This window comes from Aricia agestis, chromosome 1 (genome assembly GCF_905147365.1).
Source record: "Aricia agestis chromosome 1, ilAriAges1.1, whole genome shotgun sequence".
NCBI classification, from domain to species: domain Eukaryota; kingdom Metazoa; phylum Arthropoda; class Insecta; order Lepidoptera; family Lycaenidae; genus Aricia; species Aricia agestis.
This window is the reverse complement of record NC_056406.1, coordinates 4,470,531-4,489,373: the sequence shown is the minus strand read 5'-3', so window position 1 is coordinate 4,489,373 and position 18,843 is coordinate 4,470,531. Positions and strand designations below refer to the sequence as shown.

General features: G+C 38.6%; 2 protein-coding genes across 3 annotated transcripts in view; one reads left to right on the top strand and one right to left on the bottom strand.

Moving 5' to 3' along the window:
- Window positions 1-1,625: 1,625 nt before the first annotated feature.
- On the bottom strand, window positions 1,626-10,276 carry LOC121730112 (trifunctional enzyme subunit beta, mitochondrial). The gene is made up of 11 exons (XM_042118971.1): window positions 10,095-10,276; window positions 9,466-9,637; window positions 9,093-9,280; window positions 8,531-8,718; window positions 7,905-8,079; window positions 7,093-7,223; window positions 6,587-6,688; window positions 6,058-6,171; window positions 4,920-4,994; window positions 2,128-2,205; window positions 1,626-1,873 (listed from the first exon to the last, which is right to left on the bottom strand). Exons 1-11 carry the CDS (start codon window positions 10,156-10,158, stop codon window positions 1,739-1,741), a joined length of 1,422 nt encoding a protein of 473 aa, XP_041974905.1. The 5' UTR covers window positions 10,159-10,276; the 3' UTR covers window positions 1,626-1,738.
- A 3,333-nt stretch (window positions 10,277-13,609) lies between these two features.
- LOC121729941 (putative vitellogenin receptor) overlaps window positions 13,610-18,843 on the top strand; it is a 43,699-nt gene continuing 38,465 nt past the window's right edge. For both annotated transcript variants that reach the window (XM_042118689.1, XM_042118680.1), the window contains exons 1-8: window positions 13,610-13,776; window positions 14,085-14,278; window positions 14,467-14,627; window positions 15,069-15,183; window positions 16,097-16,279; window positions 16,483-16,725; window positions 16,925-17,022; window positions 17,770-17,877. In XM_042118689.1, coding sequence (XP_041974623.1) covers window positions 13,763-13,776; window positions 14,085-14,278; window positions 14,467-14,627; window positions 15,069-15,183; window positions 16,097-16,279; window positions 16,483-16,725; window positions 16,925-17,022; window positions 17,770-17,877 — 1,116 coding nt within the window. In that variant the 5' untranslated portion in view covers window positions 13,610-13,762. The remainder of the gene's footprint in view (window positions 13,777-14,084; window positions 14,279-14,466; window positions 14,628-15,068; window positions 15,184-16,096; window positions 16,280-16,482; window positions 16,726-16,924; window positions 17,023-17,769; window positions 17,878-18,843) is intronic.

The following is an 18,843-nucleotide window of genomic DNA, read 5'->3' as shown; positions in this document are numbered from 1 at the left end:
TTTTTAAGAATAGTTTTTTTTTTAATGAAATAAGGGGGCAAACGAGCAAACGTGTCGCCTGATGGAAAGCAACTACCGTCGCCCATGGACCCTCGTAACATCAGAAGAGCTGCAGGTGCGTTGCCGGCCTTTTAAGATGGAATACGCTCTTTTCTTGAAGGTTTGCAGTATAGATCCGGAAATACTGCTGGTGACAGTGTTTGTTCCAGAGTTTTACAGTGGTTACATACATAATAGGTTACATCAGTATTTCCCAACCTGTTGTCCATGTCGTCTGGACCATACATAAATGCTAATGTCTCGTAATCGCTACGCTTTACTTAGCAAGACAAATTCGACTTTTTTCCTGTTCATTTTATTAATTAAGGGATCTGTAAAAACTGCTTGAGCTTCTAGGGGACCGTGGGTGAAAAATGTTTGGAAAAACTGGGTTACATCATAAAGTTCAAACTATCCCAATTTAATTTATATAAGATAATGCAGGCAGGGACGACTATAGGCTGATATGATGATGAATGCAGGTAGAAGGTATGTAATATACCGTATATACGTATGGATTTTTATCTATGAAAATAAAATCTAATAAACTTTATAGATCAATTTATTTAAAAAATATCGTTAAAATAACACAATGTTCATATTTGTTTACATAACACAATAAATAGTTAATAATTTATATGACTGCCAGTATATATTATTGTGTATTTTAAAATAACTAAATTATTAAACAAGAATCTTACAGTGCGTCAAGAAAGTGAAGAAATTAAAAAGTGGCAACATTGTAGTGTCATCACTTTCAAATCAGTCTAATTAAAAAAGATGACACTACGATGTTGCCACTTTTTAATTTCTTTACTTTCTTGACGCGCTATAAATTAACAAAGATTGGAACAAGAATTTATTCTGCGAATGCTTGAGATATGTGCGAAAATATATCTTCAATATTTAATTAATAACATATTGTGATATTGCCTGAATCTCACAGTTACAACTTATATCTGTACATATACAGCACTTATCAAAAATATTGCTACAGAAAATCGTTATAAAAATCTTTTGTAAATATTTAAGATGTATAAAACTTCTATTACTTCAACATGGAACACTTTGGACTGCTCATTCAACACATTCAAGGAACCTTATCTCACATTTTTCTTCTAAAGCTGGTATTGACTGGCTTTTACGGCTGAGAGACATATTATTATCTACGTATAATAAACTAAGGAAAAGTAACTCCATCAAAAACATGTTCTACAATACCTGCCAAATGTATGCCATGTGTTACTCGTATACCTAGGTACACATTCGCAATATTTAGGTGGCCTTGCGGTATCAGGCTGACGTTACATGACAGTTCGAAAGGAACCAATTAAAACGTAGTATGGGAGTTACGTTTCCTTAGTTTTTATTATTGGTAGCATAATATTATGTATTTATTAGACAACAATTACTTTCCGAAATCGACAAACAAAACATTGTTAATGGAATCAGGCGTTACTTTGCGGAAATCCATAGTTTAAATTTAGTTTGTTATTATTTTTAGCAATATTCCGCGAAAACATATTTTCGCGGAATATTGCTAAAAATAATAACAAACTAAATTTAAACAAAACATTAACAACTCCATCCAGAAACTTAATTTAGTATATGAATAATTTGACAATGTTAATATCATAGAAAATAATACAGTAAATATGTTGTTATACATGTTCATCGAATATCTCGGCAGTACGGACATTTAGTTGGTGGTGGCGTCGGGGTGCCTCTCGAGCAGCATGGCGACGCCCTGCCCGCCGGCGGCGCACGCGCTGATCAGCCCGAACTGCCCGTCCTCGCGCACCAGGCGGTGGGCTGTGTGCATCGCCAGCCTCACCTGACACATGAATTTATGGAGTTTTCGAACATGGGTAGACTGAGAATGGCGTATTCTCAAAGCCAGTAAATAAATAAATCTCTATTTGTCAAAAAAAAAATTACATCATCAACACAAGGCATCCTCATTGCTCTTTGAGTATTTTATGTTGGATGGCCAAAAACCATATCTGTGGTAAGTATAGTAAGCTTGTAGGTGCACAACAAATTAAGGTCGAGAAAAAATGGCAATTTTAAGTAGTCGACATAACTTACCCCAGTCGCAGCGAAGGGATGTCCAATAGACAGAGAGCCTCCCCACTTGTTCCATTTGTTGAGATCCGGAGATCCGACCTAGACAAATATAATATAAATTAAATCAAAATATTTATTTCTAAATAGGTTAACAAAGTTAACACTTTTAGAACGTCGCGTCTACATGAGGCCTACCACCAGTTCGGGAACTGACCCGGCGGGAGGAACCGGCGTAAAGGTGCGCATCGATTTCGCGCGGCGGCCGCGCGAGCATTGTTCGACCGCGGCAAATCTGTGTTTTGGTTCGCGAGCCATTTTCTGCGCACTATTTCATTATAGCGAGGCAGCCGCGCGCGGCAGCCGATCCGTGAACGAGCGTTCATTTTGTGCGCGACAACCATGGACGCACATCGGTGACGTGCCGCTGCTGCTTTTATCATTATTTATCATATTAGTAACAACTTAACAAGCGATCGAAGCGAGAAGCTCGATTGTGGATGAAAAAAATATAAAATATGAACAGAATGCTACATGGTAGTTTGAGACTAATGGAAGACATCAGATACTGATACCTAATCACTACATTTACTGTTCCATAGAAATTGTTTAGTGCCATATAATCTAATTAAAGTACGACACTTCTCGTTATCCATGTTTTTGCCGCGCGTATCAACTAAAAATGCGTGAGGTCCGTCCCAATTGCGCGCGCACAACGCACTGACACTCCTTTGTCAAAAACCGACACAAATTGGTTTGTCGCGCGGCACATTCGAGCGCGCAGATGTTCGAGTTGCCGGCTGCCGCGCGCGACGGCGCAGTAGCCATAATGCGCGAGCCAATGTTCGTCGGTTTGCCGCGCGAAGTCGATACGCAGCTTAAGAAACTCGCACGGGGCCACCTTTTACCGAAAAGGTGGAAAATAACAATGATAGCTTAAACTAATTGTATGTAAGTAAAGTAAGTAAAAATGTGGTACATTTATAAATAAGCGACCAATGGTCTGTCAGCTTATTTTTCCCAAAGTGTGCTCTCATTGAGAAAATCAGTAACGCTGTACAACTTTTTTAAATTTATTAAGAGGAGTCCACACCACCATTTTTCCATACAAACGTTGTCCCCTGTTTCCTCCCTGGATAATGCCGGTAGAGTTATGATTTTTTTCCTGAATATCTATGGCCACTATTAGCATGTCCCTATGTTTTCTTTTTTTTTCATAATTTTATTATAAAAAAGATAAGAGCGTCCAAAAATCCAAAAAAATGGCCAGATTTTCCTCTGTGTTCAAACACCTAGAAAACAAAACTGGCTAAAATATACAAAAAAAAAAAACATAGGAACATAGCTCAAGCCTTGCTTTAATTCTTAATGAAAAAAGTACTTAAATCGGTTAAGTTTTGAAGAAGGAATCAGCGGACAACGAATCGAAGATTTTCTGTTCTTTTATTAGAACTTTTGTCGTGTTGTCTCTATCGCGCTCTGCGGTGGGAGACTTGAGATTGGTGAGACAGCAATACATTTTCAAATACCTATTTTCAATTTCTCTCGCCCCTGGTGTATCCTCTTAATTGAAAGATTTTGGACGTTTTCTGGAACCTTTGAAAGATTTGCTTACTTTGCTGGTTATTGGTATATCTAGCTTGTGCTTATTCATAACCAACACTTTCCTGCAGTGAATGTCAATTTTCGTTTTAAAATTATTTACGTTTTTTTCTCATGTATAACACATTGTCCAAAATGTATTGAAAGATTACGGTCAGAATTCTTATTTCCTTAAACTTTTCTCTGAGCGTTTCCAAGGATGACATTTTATAAATAGATCGTATAGCTCGCTTCTGCAGCACAAATATTGTGTTAATATCAGCGGCACTTGCCCATAATAGAATGCCGTAAGACATTATACTGTGAAAATAACTATAATAAACTAATTTCGCCGTGTCTTCATCACAAATTTCTCTAATTTTTCTGACTGCATATGCTGCGGAACTGAGCTTATCGGCCAGTTTGGCAATATGAGGAACCCACTGCAGTTTGTAATCTAGTGTTAATCCTAAAAATACAGTAGTGTCAACAAGATTCATTTTCTCATCATTTAATAGCAAATTGGTTAGCTCTTGCTTAACATTTAGCAAAGTAAATATTAAACATTTTGTTTTATTAGAATTTAAAAGTAAGTTATTTACATTAAATAAACCAATTCACTATTTTTGAGAGAGCACAATTTACCTCGTCATAATTCGACTGTTATCGCTTCACTTTAACAATAAATAAAGTGTCATCAGCAAAAAGTACTATCTCGTTATCATTATCCTTATTCCTTAACTAGATAAGGTATGCCTGTTTTCACCAACGGTCTTCTAACGCTAAGTGTTCCCTAGCGATCTTTGCGGGTCAAATATATTTTAAAACAAACACATTTAAAAAATAAAGTAATGTTTTGCAAAAGTTCTTACGCCCTAAGGACGAACGAACGTAACACACAAAAATTGGTGAAATCTTGAAGGATATGTATCCTTAATGGCCGCTAGGGGACCACTTAGCGTTAGGAGGCGCTTGGTGAAAACAGGCAAAGGTCATTTATTTATATAGATGATAAAAAGAAACGGACAAAAAATGGATCCCTGTGGGACACCTAATTGTATTTTGGTTAAATGAATTGCTATTTTATCTGTTGATAAGTAAATATGTGAGCACTGTGCAATATTAAGTTTGAATATTGCACAGTGCACGCACACATATTTACTTATTATTATTGTAGCATCTTCAAGTTTCGTCGCGGTATTTAAACCAACTTTTATCTGCAAATTTTTGCTTACCTTTCCTTGACGGCCGAGGTACGTCTGTCCGAACCAGTCAGAGTCCAAAGCCTTCAGGTTGGCCAAGATTTGTCCCTAGAACAAAATATTTTATTTATTTATTATGACTCCAACAAAAGTACGGGTTTTGATGATTGTTAATAGAGTGATGTTAATATTATGTATAATACATGCACAAAATATAACGTGTTGACAATACACCGGGTCAGCTAGTACAGTGTTTCCCAACCTGTGGTCCGTATATTTATGGGGGACCGATGCGTCATCTCTGAATCATACATATATGGTAAAAGCTATTTTTTTATTTTATTTTTATTTATTTAACTCAGGCATCTTGGCCCATATTATTGTTACAGGCTAGGGTTCGAGGATTTGGAGAGAAAGACCAGGGCCTCTATCATGAGCTCTTAAATCCATTCTTTTTACGTCCTTATCTGACTGTATAAGGACGTAAAGTGAATGGATTTAAGAGCTCATAATAGGGCCCCTGGTGACTCTCTTGAAGACTTTATTAACACTGCACTAAACACTAGGTCACAACACTTAGTACTAAGTCCAAACACTAATCACTAGGTCCAATCACTAAGCACTATCACTGTCCTAGATCGTAGCCAAGTCGCAGGTTTCACTGGTTCACTCACTATTGATCACTTGTTGTCGCCTCGAAGATCGCTCAGATTGAACTGAATTGCCGCGCCGTCTACCTGCGGCTTTTTATATGGCGAGAAGAATTCCAGAAAGTTCCCGATTCACGTAAACAAGTAAACAACCGTGGGAACTTTCTAAGAGGCTCGAGCATGTACCACAATAAAACTGCCGTCCTTACGATAAGTGCAGTAAGTTGAATTTAATTTAGACCTTATGGACTCAGTCATAAGGTCTAAATTAAAACACGTAAACACGCAAACAAATAAACGGTAAAAAGCTGCGTGTGCATAACGTGGAGCGCGACCGTCCGCTGGCTCGACACATTACACACTCCTTAATGTCTCGGCAGTCGTCACTCGTAAAATGAATCCGATTTTTTTGCTGTTTATTTTACTGAGGGGGTCCGTTTAAACTGTGCTTATAATTTCCTAAAGTTCCATGGCAAAAAAAGGTTGGGAAACAATGAGTTCATGAAGTGCATGTAACTCACGGCGAAAGCCTCGTGGATCTCCCAGGTGTCGATGTCGGCGACCTTGAGGCCGGCCTTGTCCAGGATCTTGGGGATGCCGTACGCGGGTCCCAGCAGCAGCTGGTCTACGGGGTCCTGTAGAGACAAGATGGAGGTAAAGCTCTTTACAGCGCAGTTAATGTTTTACACGGCTGATTTAATTGATATTTCGGCGCAATTAACTTTTTATTTTTATGTTATATAGTTATTCCCCAATTTGCCTATTTCAATCCATCGTTAGTACAGCTTCAATGCAGTCGGAATCCTATGAAACAGCAAAATCCAGGCAAGAGCCTTAGCTGGCCCCACAGTGCACCGGCACCGACGCAGGGCCTTCGTTTTTCCACCACGTGGTATCGTTGCCGGCGCTGCTGCCGGGCCGGTATAATGGAAAAACGCACAATGTCTCTCATCAACCATTGATGCTGGTTTGACGTTTTATGAGACTTTGATGTTATTGTTTCATTATAACGAGACTGCATTATTTTTAGACCACATTAGTGTAACATACCTGAGCCACATACGTGAAGTCACGCAGGTAGGCCTTGGGCTTGAGTCCCAGCTCCTTGGCCTTGGCCTCCGACATGATAAGACAGGCTGAGGCTCCGTCAGTCTGTGGATCAATAAATTATCTTGATAAATAAAAACTTTTTAATACACTCTTATGACGAATTCAAGCACATAATTTGTAAGGGATTAAGAACTTCTAGTCATATTCTAATTCTTTTTCTGATATTATAAATTTTTGAACATCGAGCAATGCTGCAAAGTTTTTTTTTTTGTATTTAGTAACAATACATTAGGCTTGTATGTTAACACGTTCAGTGCCACCGACTCACCTGGAGAGTTCACGTAAATTTGATTCCAGTGCCAATGACTCACCTGGTGAGTCCGCCGTACAATGTAGGCGGCATCCGAGAAGACATCATGAAAATCGTAGTTGGAACGAACGTGTTAAGTTCGTAAAGAATATTCATTTTATGACTGTTTGTAACGTAAATAAAATACAATAATAACCAGGAAGGAGGCATTGGCGGCGGTGACCGTGCCGTGCGGCTTGATGAAGGCGGGCTTCAGCTTGGCGAGCTGCTCCGGCGTCGACACGCGGATGCCGTTGTCCGCAGCCACCACGCCGTCCTTGCCTTCCACTGTAACGATATGATGGATGATTTAAAGTAAAAATAGATAACTCTAGCATATTTTTGTCTAACTAATAAGTTAGACAAAAATATGCTAGAGTTCTCTAGAGTTGGAAGTGTGAAAAACAATTTTAATAAAAATTGTTTCTCATTCACACACTTCCAACAATTTAAATTTTAAAATTATTAAGAGCTTCATTAAACATCATTAGTTTTCATGTTCAAGTTTCAAGAAGTTTTAAGGCAGATGATTTTCTAGGACGGAGGCGAATTCCAAACATTTCAAAGTTCAGTCGGCAGTAGCTAGAGGGGGGCATTGTGGGACAATGCCCTACCTTGAAATCACAATACCCTACCTTTAAAATACCAAAAACGAAGATAATATTTTATTTTTTAATTGTTTGTACATAGTTTGAGACAAAAAAATTGTAGCAAAAATTTAAAAAGCTGCTTCAAATTTTACTCTGGCCACAGCTCTGAAAGTTCAGCTCAATTCAGTACTTTCTAAGATAATATTATGCCAACGGAACCCTAAGAGCTTTATTACACTAACTGTTTGCGGGCGAACCGGTTGCACGACGATCATTAGATCTAGACAAGACACGCGGCGCTCGCTAGATATATAGGTGCCGCCCATACCGCCAGTGTGATAACTTGATAATTGTTAAGGCTAAAAAATCTATCACTTACCCTTAATAGGCATAAGGTCGGTGAAGTATCCCTTCTGCTGCGCCTCGTGTGCGAGCGTGTGCGAGCGCAGCGCGTACTCGTCCTGCTCCTGCCGCGACGCGCCGAACGCCGCCGCCAGCCGGTCCGCGCTGTGACCCATCGTCTCGCCTGACGAGAACTCCGCTACGGCCGGCAGCTAGAAAGTGAAGTGACTTTCTTTTTAACGGTTACGGTGAAAAAATTATGATGCTCTTAATTTTGTTTAGTCCGTATACAGTATACACATGAGGCATGACACCAAACACAATATAAATAAGTAGATATACTTCGAAAAAACAAAGACCCTTCTGATTCTCCACATTGGGCTGATAAATAAGCATGATTGAACCCCTTGATTGCAAAGCTATTGCATGCCCAATCGATGCTGGTCATGGGCAACAAAAATATGAATATATAGTGAGTGTGACAAAACGGGCCACCCCGACAAGTGCGCCATGTAGCTATAATTCTTATCTTATCATTGGTACGTCACACACACAACAGTAGCTATAAAAAAGTAGCACGCTCGTTTTCATACAAATGGAGGGACATAGCGACATGCGGTATCTATCTTGATCTATGTCTGTGATTTCAACATAAACACGTACCTCGGGCGCGAAGAAGTCGGGCCTGATGGAGGCGATGAGCGACAGGCGCTGCGCGGGCGTCTTGGCGCGGTTGAGGCGCAGCAGCAGCGAGCGCATCTTACGCGAGTGACGGATGGGCACGTCCGACATGAACTCCACGCCGCCCGCCACGATCACGTCGTACGCGCCCGCCGCGATCATACCGATACCTGTCAGAGGCAATGGTTTTATAATATTGTTTTTCATGGACAGCCTATCATCTCTAACAAATATATTAATCAAAATTACAGGATGAATATTGTAATAATTAAAATATCGAAAAATCATGATTGATAAATCATGAGGATTTTTCGATTATTGGTGTATAAAATGTCACTCTCAGTGAGCAGAAAAATAACTCACAAAGCCTTGTGGTCCCATCCATATGGTATCATGGCTTTTCTTCATTGTCATTTTTTCTACTAACTGAGAGTTTTCGCTCTTTGAGGGCAAGATATTCAATTAAAAGTAGTTTGGAGATGACATTGATATTCTTTTTAAACTTAAAATGGTTGTGATTGTGATGAGATGTTGTGTTTATTACCAGTGGTGATAGCCTGGTTGGAAGAGATACAAGCCATGGTGACGGTGTGAGCCGGGGTGTGTTCACTGAAGCCAGCTGCCAAAGCAGCCTCTCGGCCAATGTTTGAGGTCTTCACCTCTTGGATGACAGTACCATACACTATGTAGTCGATCACATCCTTGGAAACACCAGTTTTTTGCAAGAGACCCCTAGAATAAACATTGGTAAATAAAACAGCATTTATGCAATATTAACTGATGTTATTTTAGTTCTCTGAACTGTAATTGCAATCTTTTTTTTAATTATATATTCTTATAATTAAAAAAAAGAGAATTTTGATTTACATCAGCACTAAATAAAAGATAACTATAGAGGTATTAAAATTACAACTCACAACAAGGAGTGTCTAGCCAGTTCATGAGGCATCATCTTGGCGTAGTCGGTAAAGGACACCAGGAAAGGCGTCCTGACTCCATCCACAAGGACCACATTCTTGCCGGTGCGGTCTGGAAGACTCTTCTTCTGTTGCAAAGCAGCTCCTACACTGAGAGCCCTCCTGGCAGAGTCTGTGAGGCAAATGTTTTGAACACACTTACTTAACATTTTTAATTTGTCTTATTTATTTAGGTGTTAGTCATAAGCTGTCTCTGAGATCTGATATTAAATAATTAGCAGCAGCAGCCTTAGTATTTATTTATAAATCTAAAGATGAAAGATGCATCTAGCCAACAAATGTTTTCTCGAAGAATGACTTACTGACAAGTTGAAAGCATTTCTCTAACATTGTTATTCAAGTTCAAAGTTCAGTCTATATTAATTGTGTTTTGTGGTAAATATTTGTGTGGAAGCCAAAACACTTGGGTTCAAAGTTTATCCCTACAGGCAATAATATGTGATAGAAAATTATTGGGTGTAAATATGCGTTTACTATAAATATCAAACAAAACATGTTATGAGAGGAAAATAATAATTGAGTATAAGTCCTCAAGATTACATTTATAATCGAGAAAACCTGAAACTTACCAAATTTAACTGTTGAGCTGGGCCGTGATACTTTCAATAATGATTTTGCTACTTGGGATGCCATTTTTACAAGTAGAATTTAATGTAAGTTTAATTAATTGAAACTAAAATGATACAAACTGATTCCCTACGGATTTTATATTTATTTTATAAAAGAAATCATAAATTTAATGAAAGTTGGAGACTTAAATTGGACTCTGACCTGTCGCAATTGCAAATTTGACAGCACTTTGACAAATGGTCTATGGACAAATGACAGATACATAAAAAATGAAGCACGTCGCTCCTCTACATGCCACTACAATCGAGTGGCCATCTGGCCCATCAAATGGCGCATGCGATGTAACCATAGACATAATATATACTGTCGTAAAGACCACCTGACAACTCGAAAATGCGTGACCATTTTTGATCTGTCAATGTGTGCGTGTGCTAGTGATGTATATTTTACTATCGATAGTATAGTATTTTGCTATCGATAGTTTAGTCCGTTCGAGTTATTTTACCTGAGTTTCTATAAGAAATAAATAATATGCAACTTTGATAGATTTGTATTTCAAATTAGGTATCATAAATTTTAATTGGCAAAAAAAGGTGACGATTGAAAAGTAGATACACATTTTCTTTTGGAATGATTTTTCAATCGTCGGATATGTTATGACATGAGGTTCTTATAGGGGTAAATAATTTACACTTAACAAATTATAAAGTTACTTATTTATTACTCAGGTAAAATCTATCTGGTAAATCAGCCCTTACATTGAAAGTAAACGTTGAAAGTAAACAACACACATAGTATATTATATTTTATTCTTAAATTAAATACATATTATAAAATATCATAATATTTTATTACAATTATTTTGAACCGACTTCCAAACAGGAGGAGTCTAGACGTTCGCCTGTGGATATATTTTTATGTATGTTCAACGATTACTCCGCCGTTTATGAACCGATTTTCAAATTTTTTCTTTTGCTGTACATTGTATTGTTCCGAGTAGGTATCATGTTCACAAAAGTGGTGGTCTGGTGATGGAAACAATGAGAAATCGAAGTGACTCCTTGATATTCAAATGGGAACATATGGTCCCAGAAAATATTCAAGAACGTTCACGAAATGAAGATTGAGTACAGAATAAGGATTATTTAATACTTTTTAGTTCATATAAGTATAATCTTAAATGAACTAAAAAGCATTAATTGCTTATAATTGCTTATTTTTAATAATTGCTTCAGTAATAAGTGCAACAGTATGTCAAACTTACTGGCACAAATAAAGTTGGGATAGCTCCTTTAAACAAAATAGTATTTATTCTAATTTTTCTTTAAAAATTTTCAATGAAATGTTTGCTACATATTGTTGAATTTTTTTTGGGATTCCAACCAACACGCCCAATTAATTTCAGCCATTTTCCTCTTATTAGAGGATCTTGAGGGAATCTGTAAAACAAATGATTATGATATATAAATATAAACCTTCCTCTAGTTTTAGAGTCACTCTATATTATAGTAGTTATATTATATTAGCTATATTATAATATACTATTAGTTAAAATAAGATAATATGTCCTTTTAGTCCGGCCGCACATTATCCGAATTTGTGATCACTAAAATTCGGACGCCCCGCCCCGCTCATACATTTTGACACGTCAGAAATTATTTTAGTATGATGGGTCTACAACAAAATGTATGAACAGAGTGCGTTGCGCCGGGCGTCCGAATTTTTCTGATCAGAAATTTCGGATAATGTGCGGCCGGGCTTAAGGTGATAAATATAAAGGTAAATGATTTTTATTTTAGATTTATGTTATTGTAAAATATCGATAAGCATATCGATAAATTTGATTCAAGCACTAGCGTATATGTTAGAAATTTTGATGAAAAATTTTTCTTCAAAATTTGTGTAATATAGGAACAATAGTACCTTTAGTTACGCAAAATATGAAAGTAAAAGGGAGGATTCACAATATTTTATTTGAAATAGAGAACTAAAGACCAGAATGTAGCAAAAATAAACACATCGTAGCAATTAGGACATGAAGATTAATTACGGGTGAAATGTATATTTTTCAGGATTATTCCTATGATTTACACTGCAATCACTCACAGCACAAGTTATTATTGTTATATATAATAGTATTTGTTGAAAATAACATACGATTTAAATAATAAATTGCAAATACCGAAAGGGCATAAAAACGATTGACGACTTTTGACGACCTGTCAAATAAAAGTTGTTACAATTTTCATTAGACTGCCTCTCTCTTTTCATCATGTTATAATTCCATAAAGGATTTTCTTCTCTCTCGCACTCTTTGTTGGTCTTTAGGTATATATTATGTCTATGGATGTAACAATGGTCGCAACACCTCTACATGATGGCCGTGTTCAGTTGTGATCTAATCGTTGTTCAAGATGGACGTGTAAGCATTAGCTATTGCGACAATGCAAAACGTACATTTTTTAATAATTTATGACTTCACCAGATGACCCGGTGGACTTCGTATCACCTCCCTCCTAATATGAACCTTCTCTTTATTATTATATGAATAATTATTTCGAGACTAAAATTAAAATAATGGTTTATGGCAGTGATGATGATGACAATGATGAATGTAATAATAGCATAATATGCTTTCCGTTCAGATTAAAACAACGCCGAAACTCCCAAACTTGTATCTTTAAAAAGTCAGGGGTTATGTATATAATGTATTATGCTATAATAATTATTGTAAATGTTTCATTAAAATCCGTTCAGTAGTTTTTGAGTAAAAGCCTTTATCATATTGATATAGATTCATTCATTATGAGACCAAGTACTCGTCATTTTGAATGAAATTCGTAAATTGTAAAACGAATTTTGACGTCCTCACTCGACCGCAGTCAGGCACCGATTGTCGTAACTCGTATCGGCCACGTGTAGAGGCGTACGGCGTACCGCCATCGCTGGGATATCATCCTTTGATGTGCGGCCGAAAAACCGACACCACCGCCATTCCACGGCCATCACTGGCGCCATCGGCCATCCTACGCCACTACGTCCTTCCCACGCTGGCCCATCGTGATGGGCCACTACGCTGGCCCATCTTGTAGAGCCGCTATTAGCGATTCCTGAACGAAAATCTAAAGCAGCCTCTGGATACGTTGGCCGTGTTTGCTGAGAAGAGGACGGCGCTATACTAAAAAAAGAGATTGAATTATTTGCGTCTTTCTTTCTGGTGTAGCGCCGTCCCCTTCTGTTCGGCAAACACGGCTAACGTGTAGAGCGGCCTAACATCAAAGACAACAAACAAGATTCTTTTATCTGTGATTTTCATTTGAGGTGGTTTTTCAGTTTTTGAAAATAATGAAGTCGGTTAAAAATAAATAAAGCAATTATGTTTTTGGCTAATATTTAATTAAAATTTTATATTAGCTAATATTATTACTGACAAACTTTGTATTTGTGAACGATGTATTTTTAAAAATTCTGCTTTTGATATTTTTTATATGTGGGTAGTTGAAAATTTTTATTGATAAATTTTAAACCTCTTCTGCCAAACACAGAGCATCAGGCAACTGCTTTCACTGCTTTTTGCCGCCAATCGCCACGTGATAAGTTCTACATTTTTGCATAATAATTCTCATAAATGATTACTACTACATCAGGAAATTAAAAATAAAACAATATGAAACATTGCAGGTAAGTACATAAACTAAGGTGGTAGCTCCTGAACTCAAATCTAACAGTTTAAGTATTATAATATTTCATAACTCTTTCATCTCCTTACAAAAGTAATACAAACATTTTCACCATCATTAAACCTTAAGTGCTCATTTATGTCCTAGAACCACCTCAAAACTCAAAAGTAATTATATTGAATACCTTGAAACACGTGTTCGTAAAGCGCACGCGCCATTTACATTTGCACATATTTGCTTAGCTTGAATATAAATACAAACTCTTTGATTCAGTCAAGAAGTTATGATTATACTTAATTTCTATTTCAGATTAAAATTGCTGTCGATTTTCATATTATATCTAGCAACATGCTCAGCACAATTTGTCGATGAAATGCAGTCTCTAGAGCCCACATGCTTTGAGGAGGGAGCATTCTTCTGCTTGGGTGGCGGCTGTATCACAGCTGATAGATATTGTGATGGATTTTATGATTGCGAAGATGGTAGCGATGAAAACTTTTGTTGTAAGTTGGCAATATATTTATTGGAAACCTTATTTTGCAGAAAAATATTATTAAATTTGTCTATAACCTGTATAGTTTATAATAAACAAATACTTGGAGTTTGGAGCTTGGAGAATGTCATCCATTAGTGTAACTCGCACTTCAACGTCTAGTACTACAATTTTAACTAACAAAGGCTTTATCTCCAGCGAGCCACCTGCCAGATGCGCAATACTGCAACCAGACCCACCAATTCCTGTGCGGGGACTCTCACAAGTGTGTGCCAGCAACGTGGGTGTGCAACAATGAGCTGGACTGCGATGACGGCAGCGACGAAGTCAACTGCACCAGTCCTCATGTCAATGAGAATGTTGGTGATTTAAGATACAATGATCCAGTTACATAGAGTACAGCCCTCTTGTCCCATAATAATTAATGCTTTTGAAGTACCATAGAGGAAATTTATTTCTTGGTAGTTAATGGACCTACATCATTTGGTTGGCTTATGTAAATTCGATGTTAGCTGTAATCGGTCGGCTGACTTTGACATAACACGACCAAATTACTTAGGGTCCGCCATCTACCTAGGAATCAACTTTTTTGATAGTACAATAAGTTAATGTTTCCAAGTTTGGTTTGAAAAACTCAGGCCGATCATCTAATTGTCTAACAAAGATGGTCTATGTTTCAGAGGAGCATGTAAAGACAAACATGATACATACAGAATAGTTACTTTGTCTATATGGAATAGGCCTTTAAATTAATTGCTTTCCTTTACGAAATCGATTGTAAAAAAAACATATTTTTTCAGTCCACGTGCAAAGGGTTCCTATGTGACGGCGAGCGCTGCATCTCGACGCTGTGGATGTGCGACGGCAAGTACGACTGCGACGACAAGACCGACGAGGACATACATGATACTTGCAGTGAGTGTATTAAGATATAACCAAGATAGATTGGAGGGCCAGATTTATATTTTTTATGAGTATAGGCCACTTTCATTTTGCCCCCCTTATGTACGAACTCTACTGCCATCCTAGGACGCTGCCGCCCCCTTAGGACGCCATAAGATGCTACCGCCCATAGGCCATGGCCTATACTGCCTATACAAAAATCCAGAGCTGTAAGAAAGTGAACTGTACTCAGAGATATGAAATGATGATTAACCTTCAATTTTATGAAGAGTTGATGTATGGTGCTTATGTCTTTAGGTCACTAAGGATGGAGACGTTGGTACGAAAGGAGGTCCATGGTATTTAGAGCATTTTTCGCCAGCACCACATCTCGAAGGCGTCAATTCGATCGCGATCCGCTTTCTTTAGAGTCCTCGTCTCCACTCCGTAGGTAAATATGGAGAAGACTAAGGACTGGACAAGTTTGATTTTTGTCTTCCGTGAGATGTTACGATCTTTCAATATTCTTTGGAGCTGCGACATGCATTCTTGACCATACCTATACGTCTTCTGATCTCCTTTTCACATGATCTGTCATGTGAAAACGATATTATCTGATCATGTGCTGTTGATGTTGGATCCCAGGTATACAAAGTCGGAGACTACTTCAAAATCAAGCAGGCCTGCAAGATCTAATGTTCTAATGTGCGATCAACCACCATTAGCTTGGTTTTTGCGTTGTTAATCTTGAGACCTACTTCTAAGCTTATCTTTCTCATTCTTACTTAATTGTAATTAATTCAATTTTGAATAAATTACAATTAGTCTTGTAATGAGATTTGTGTTTATTATAACTATATAGTCGAAATCGTGAGATCAGGCATATTTATGCCGTAATGTTTTTTACTATGATCTTAATCTCTTGTTAATCATAATCACAATACAGGACACGCGCTACACGGTCGTCGCGTGAACGACGGTGTGAACTGCCCCAGTGGCACACCGCAGAGCGCCGCCGAGATGGAGTACGCGTGTACGGACGCGTCGTTCTGCGTCCCCGCCCACCGCATGTGCGACGGGCTGAAAGACTGTCGCGACGGCAGCGACGAGGGAGAGTTCTGCGAACACTGTGAGTATGAAGTTCCGAATTCCAATAAATTGTGTAACCAATAAGTTTCCAATATAATTTTATTTTACACTTTTTTGCACAATACAATGGCGGACTTAATGCTATAGGGCATTTTCTACTACTCAACCATAGGGTGGTAACATATCATACATAATATGATTTTTATTATAGAAAATATCGTTAATATCATCGTTGTTCCACAGGGTCCACGATGTGCGACAACGTGACGTGCGCCGGCGGGTTCTGTGCGGCGTCGCGTGCGGGCGCGGAGTGCCAGTGCGGCGCGTTACAGCGGTACGACGGCGCGCGGTGCGGCGCGGCCGACCAGTGCGCGCTGCCCGCGCCCGTCTGCTCGCATACGTGCGTGCACCGCGGTGACCATTATACGTGCCAGTGTGACGACGGATACGTCCCCGACCGCGCTAACTACCTCTGCTTCGCGCCAGGTTAGTGATGATAATGTTAATGGTGGTACACCTGCTTCAGAAAATATGTGAAAAACAAGCGCATTAAACATCACTAAGATTTGGTTTATTAGTGTGAAAATTTTGTAAAAATATTATTTACGCTGTATGGTTTATAGTGTGAATGGAAACTGAACATACATATTTTATCGTAATTCATCCTAACGTATTATATTTTTAGAACCAGAAGCGATATTGTTCTTCAGCACCCGCAACGAAATCCGATACATCAAGGTCCATTCTAAGCTGCAGGGCATCATCGTAGGCGACGTTAAGAAGGTAAAAAAATGTTTGTACCTACTTAAACTTTGTTAGGCCCGTCAAAACGGAAATCTTATATCTTTAAACGAGCAATTCCTGTATATATATATATATATATATATATATATATATATATATATATATATAGAGGGTTTCGGGGGCGATAAATCGATCTAGCTAGGAATCATTTTTAGAAAATGTCTTTTATTCGTGTTTTATCGATAATCGATAAACTGAAAAATATGACCCTTCCGTTCCGTGGTAGGCCTGCACACGAAATTTTTAATGTACTTACATTAAAGACCCAGGAAACTTGAACCTCAGATACGGTACATATCGTTTTGAAAAATCCTTTCTTCGAAGGGGATGGTGGCCACAGGACAGGGGAAAGGAACATGTGACGGAGATAGAGGATAGACTTCAGAAGACGGGATTTAATGTAGGCATCTATTCCTCATAAGGGGTAGGCCCTATGACATCTATTGGCGAATAATAATACTATTTTGTTAGGAACTAATTGCTTTAACGGCACAGCAACAGCTAAAGCTGTTCCAGCAGATGGCGTTGTTAAGTAACACGAAGTCAATGAGTGTTTGCTATACCGAGCAAAGCTCGGTCATCCACGTACTTTTTAATTATCCGACCAATTGATCTAGGTCCGTCAACTGGCTATTAATCAATTTTTTCGATGGTACATATAGGTTACCTGTGGAGTGTGAAGTGTCTATGTAGAAGTAACAATTTATTTATATATTCGACATTCAGGCTCACGGCGTGACGTTCGACGGCAGGCACGTGTATTGGGTGGAGACGGCGCAGGGCCACCAGGCCATCGCGCGCGCGCTCTTTGACGACGTCGCCGCCACTACACAGGTACGCAGCAGTTAGTGTTTTATGACGTCATTGGAATTGCAACTATTTACAAATTGAAGAGTGAAGACAAAGTGTTGTGGACTTTTTGAAGATAATATAGGTCTACTAATAAATTGTGCAATATTAGCCTTAAACTTAAGCTTTAGGGCATATTTACCAAAAGATTACAGCCTACAGGTAACTTATAATATTAGCTATATATTTTGGCTGCAACTGACGCTACTCTCGCATGCCGAGTTCAATGTAATTTGTTTTGAACATTGCTCCATCGCTACATCGTAGCGTCGGTTTGCTTTAAAAGTCTTCCTTCAAATAACTGTTACAAATTCGTTTCGTATCTAAGGCCGGTATAAATACTCAAGACACGGCTCAGGCTCTGTGATTGGTTGGCTGTCAAAATTTGGACCAATCACAGAGCTGAACCGCGTCTTGAGACTGGGTCGCGACTTAAGTACTGACTATTTAAACCGGCCTTACTGTTTAATGCCAAGAGGTCAAGAGGTACGGTACTGTAAATACAAGCGGTATGGTTCTAATGGCCGATTTACACGGGTGACTAAAGCCGCACGATTTCCGCCGCACGGCGAAAATCGACGGTGTAAATGGTAAGTCGACTACGCCGCATGCGGCTAAAGTCGCAAGGTGACTAAAATCGACCGTGCAAACGCTCAGGCGCAAGCGATCGCTTGCTGCGAACACTACTGTTGACTGGTGACTTGCCGGGTGACTAAAATCGACCCGTTAGTCACCCGTGTAAATGGGGTGGCGATTCGACTTGGACTGGCGATTCGACTGGTGAGTGGTGACTTGCCGGGTGACTAAAATCGACCCGTTAGTCACCCGTGTAAATCGACCATAATGTCATATATCTACCAAGGTGGTGACCGCACTGCGTCTGTCGTCACCATTTAAAATTTAACTGTTATAATGTTTCTTGTCAAACTGTTTAACGTGCAGTGGTCAAGC

Bases quoted from the DNA above. Each gene is read 5' to 3' on its own strand.
- LOC121730112 (XM_042118971.1), bottom strand. From the start codon at position 10,158: ATGGCATCCCAAGTAGCAAAATCATTATTGAAAGTATCACGGCCCAGC. The intron at 9,281-9,465 runs GTGAGTTGTAAT...TGTTTATTCTAG, and splicing joins CTGGCTAGACACTCCTTGTT to GGGTCTCTTGCAAAAAACTG. The intron at 1,874-2,127 runs GTAAGTTATGTC...TTCATGTGTCAG, and splicing joins ATCCCTTCGCTGCGACTGGG to GTGAGGCTGGCGATGCACAC.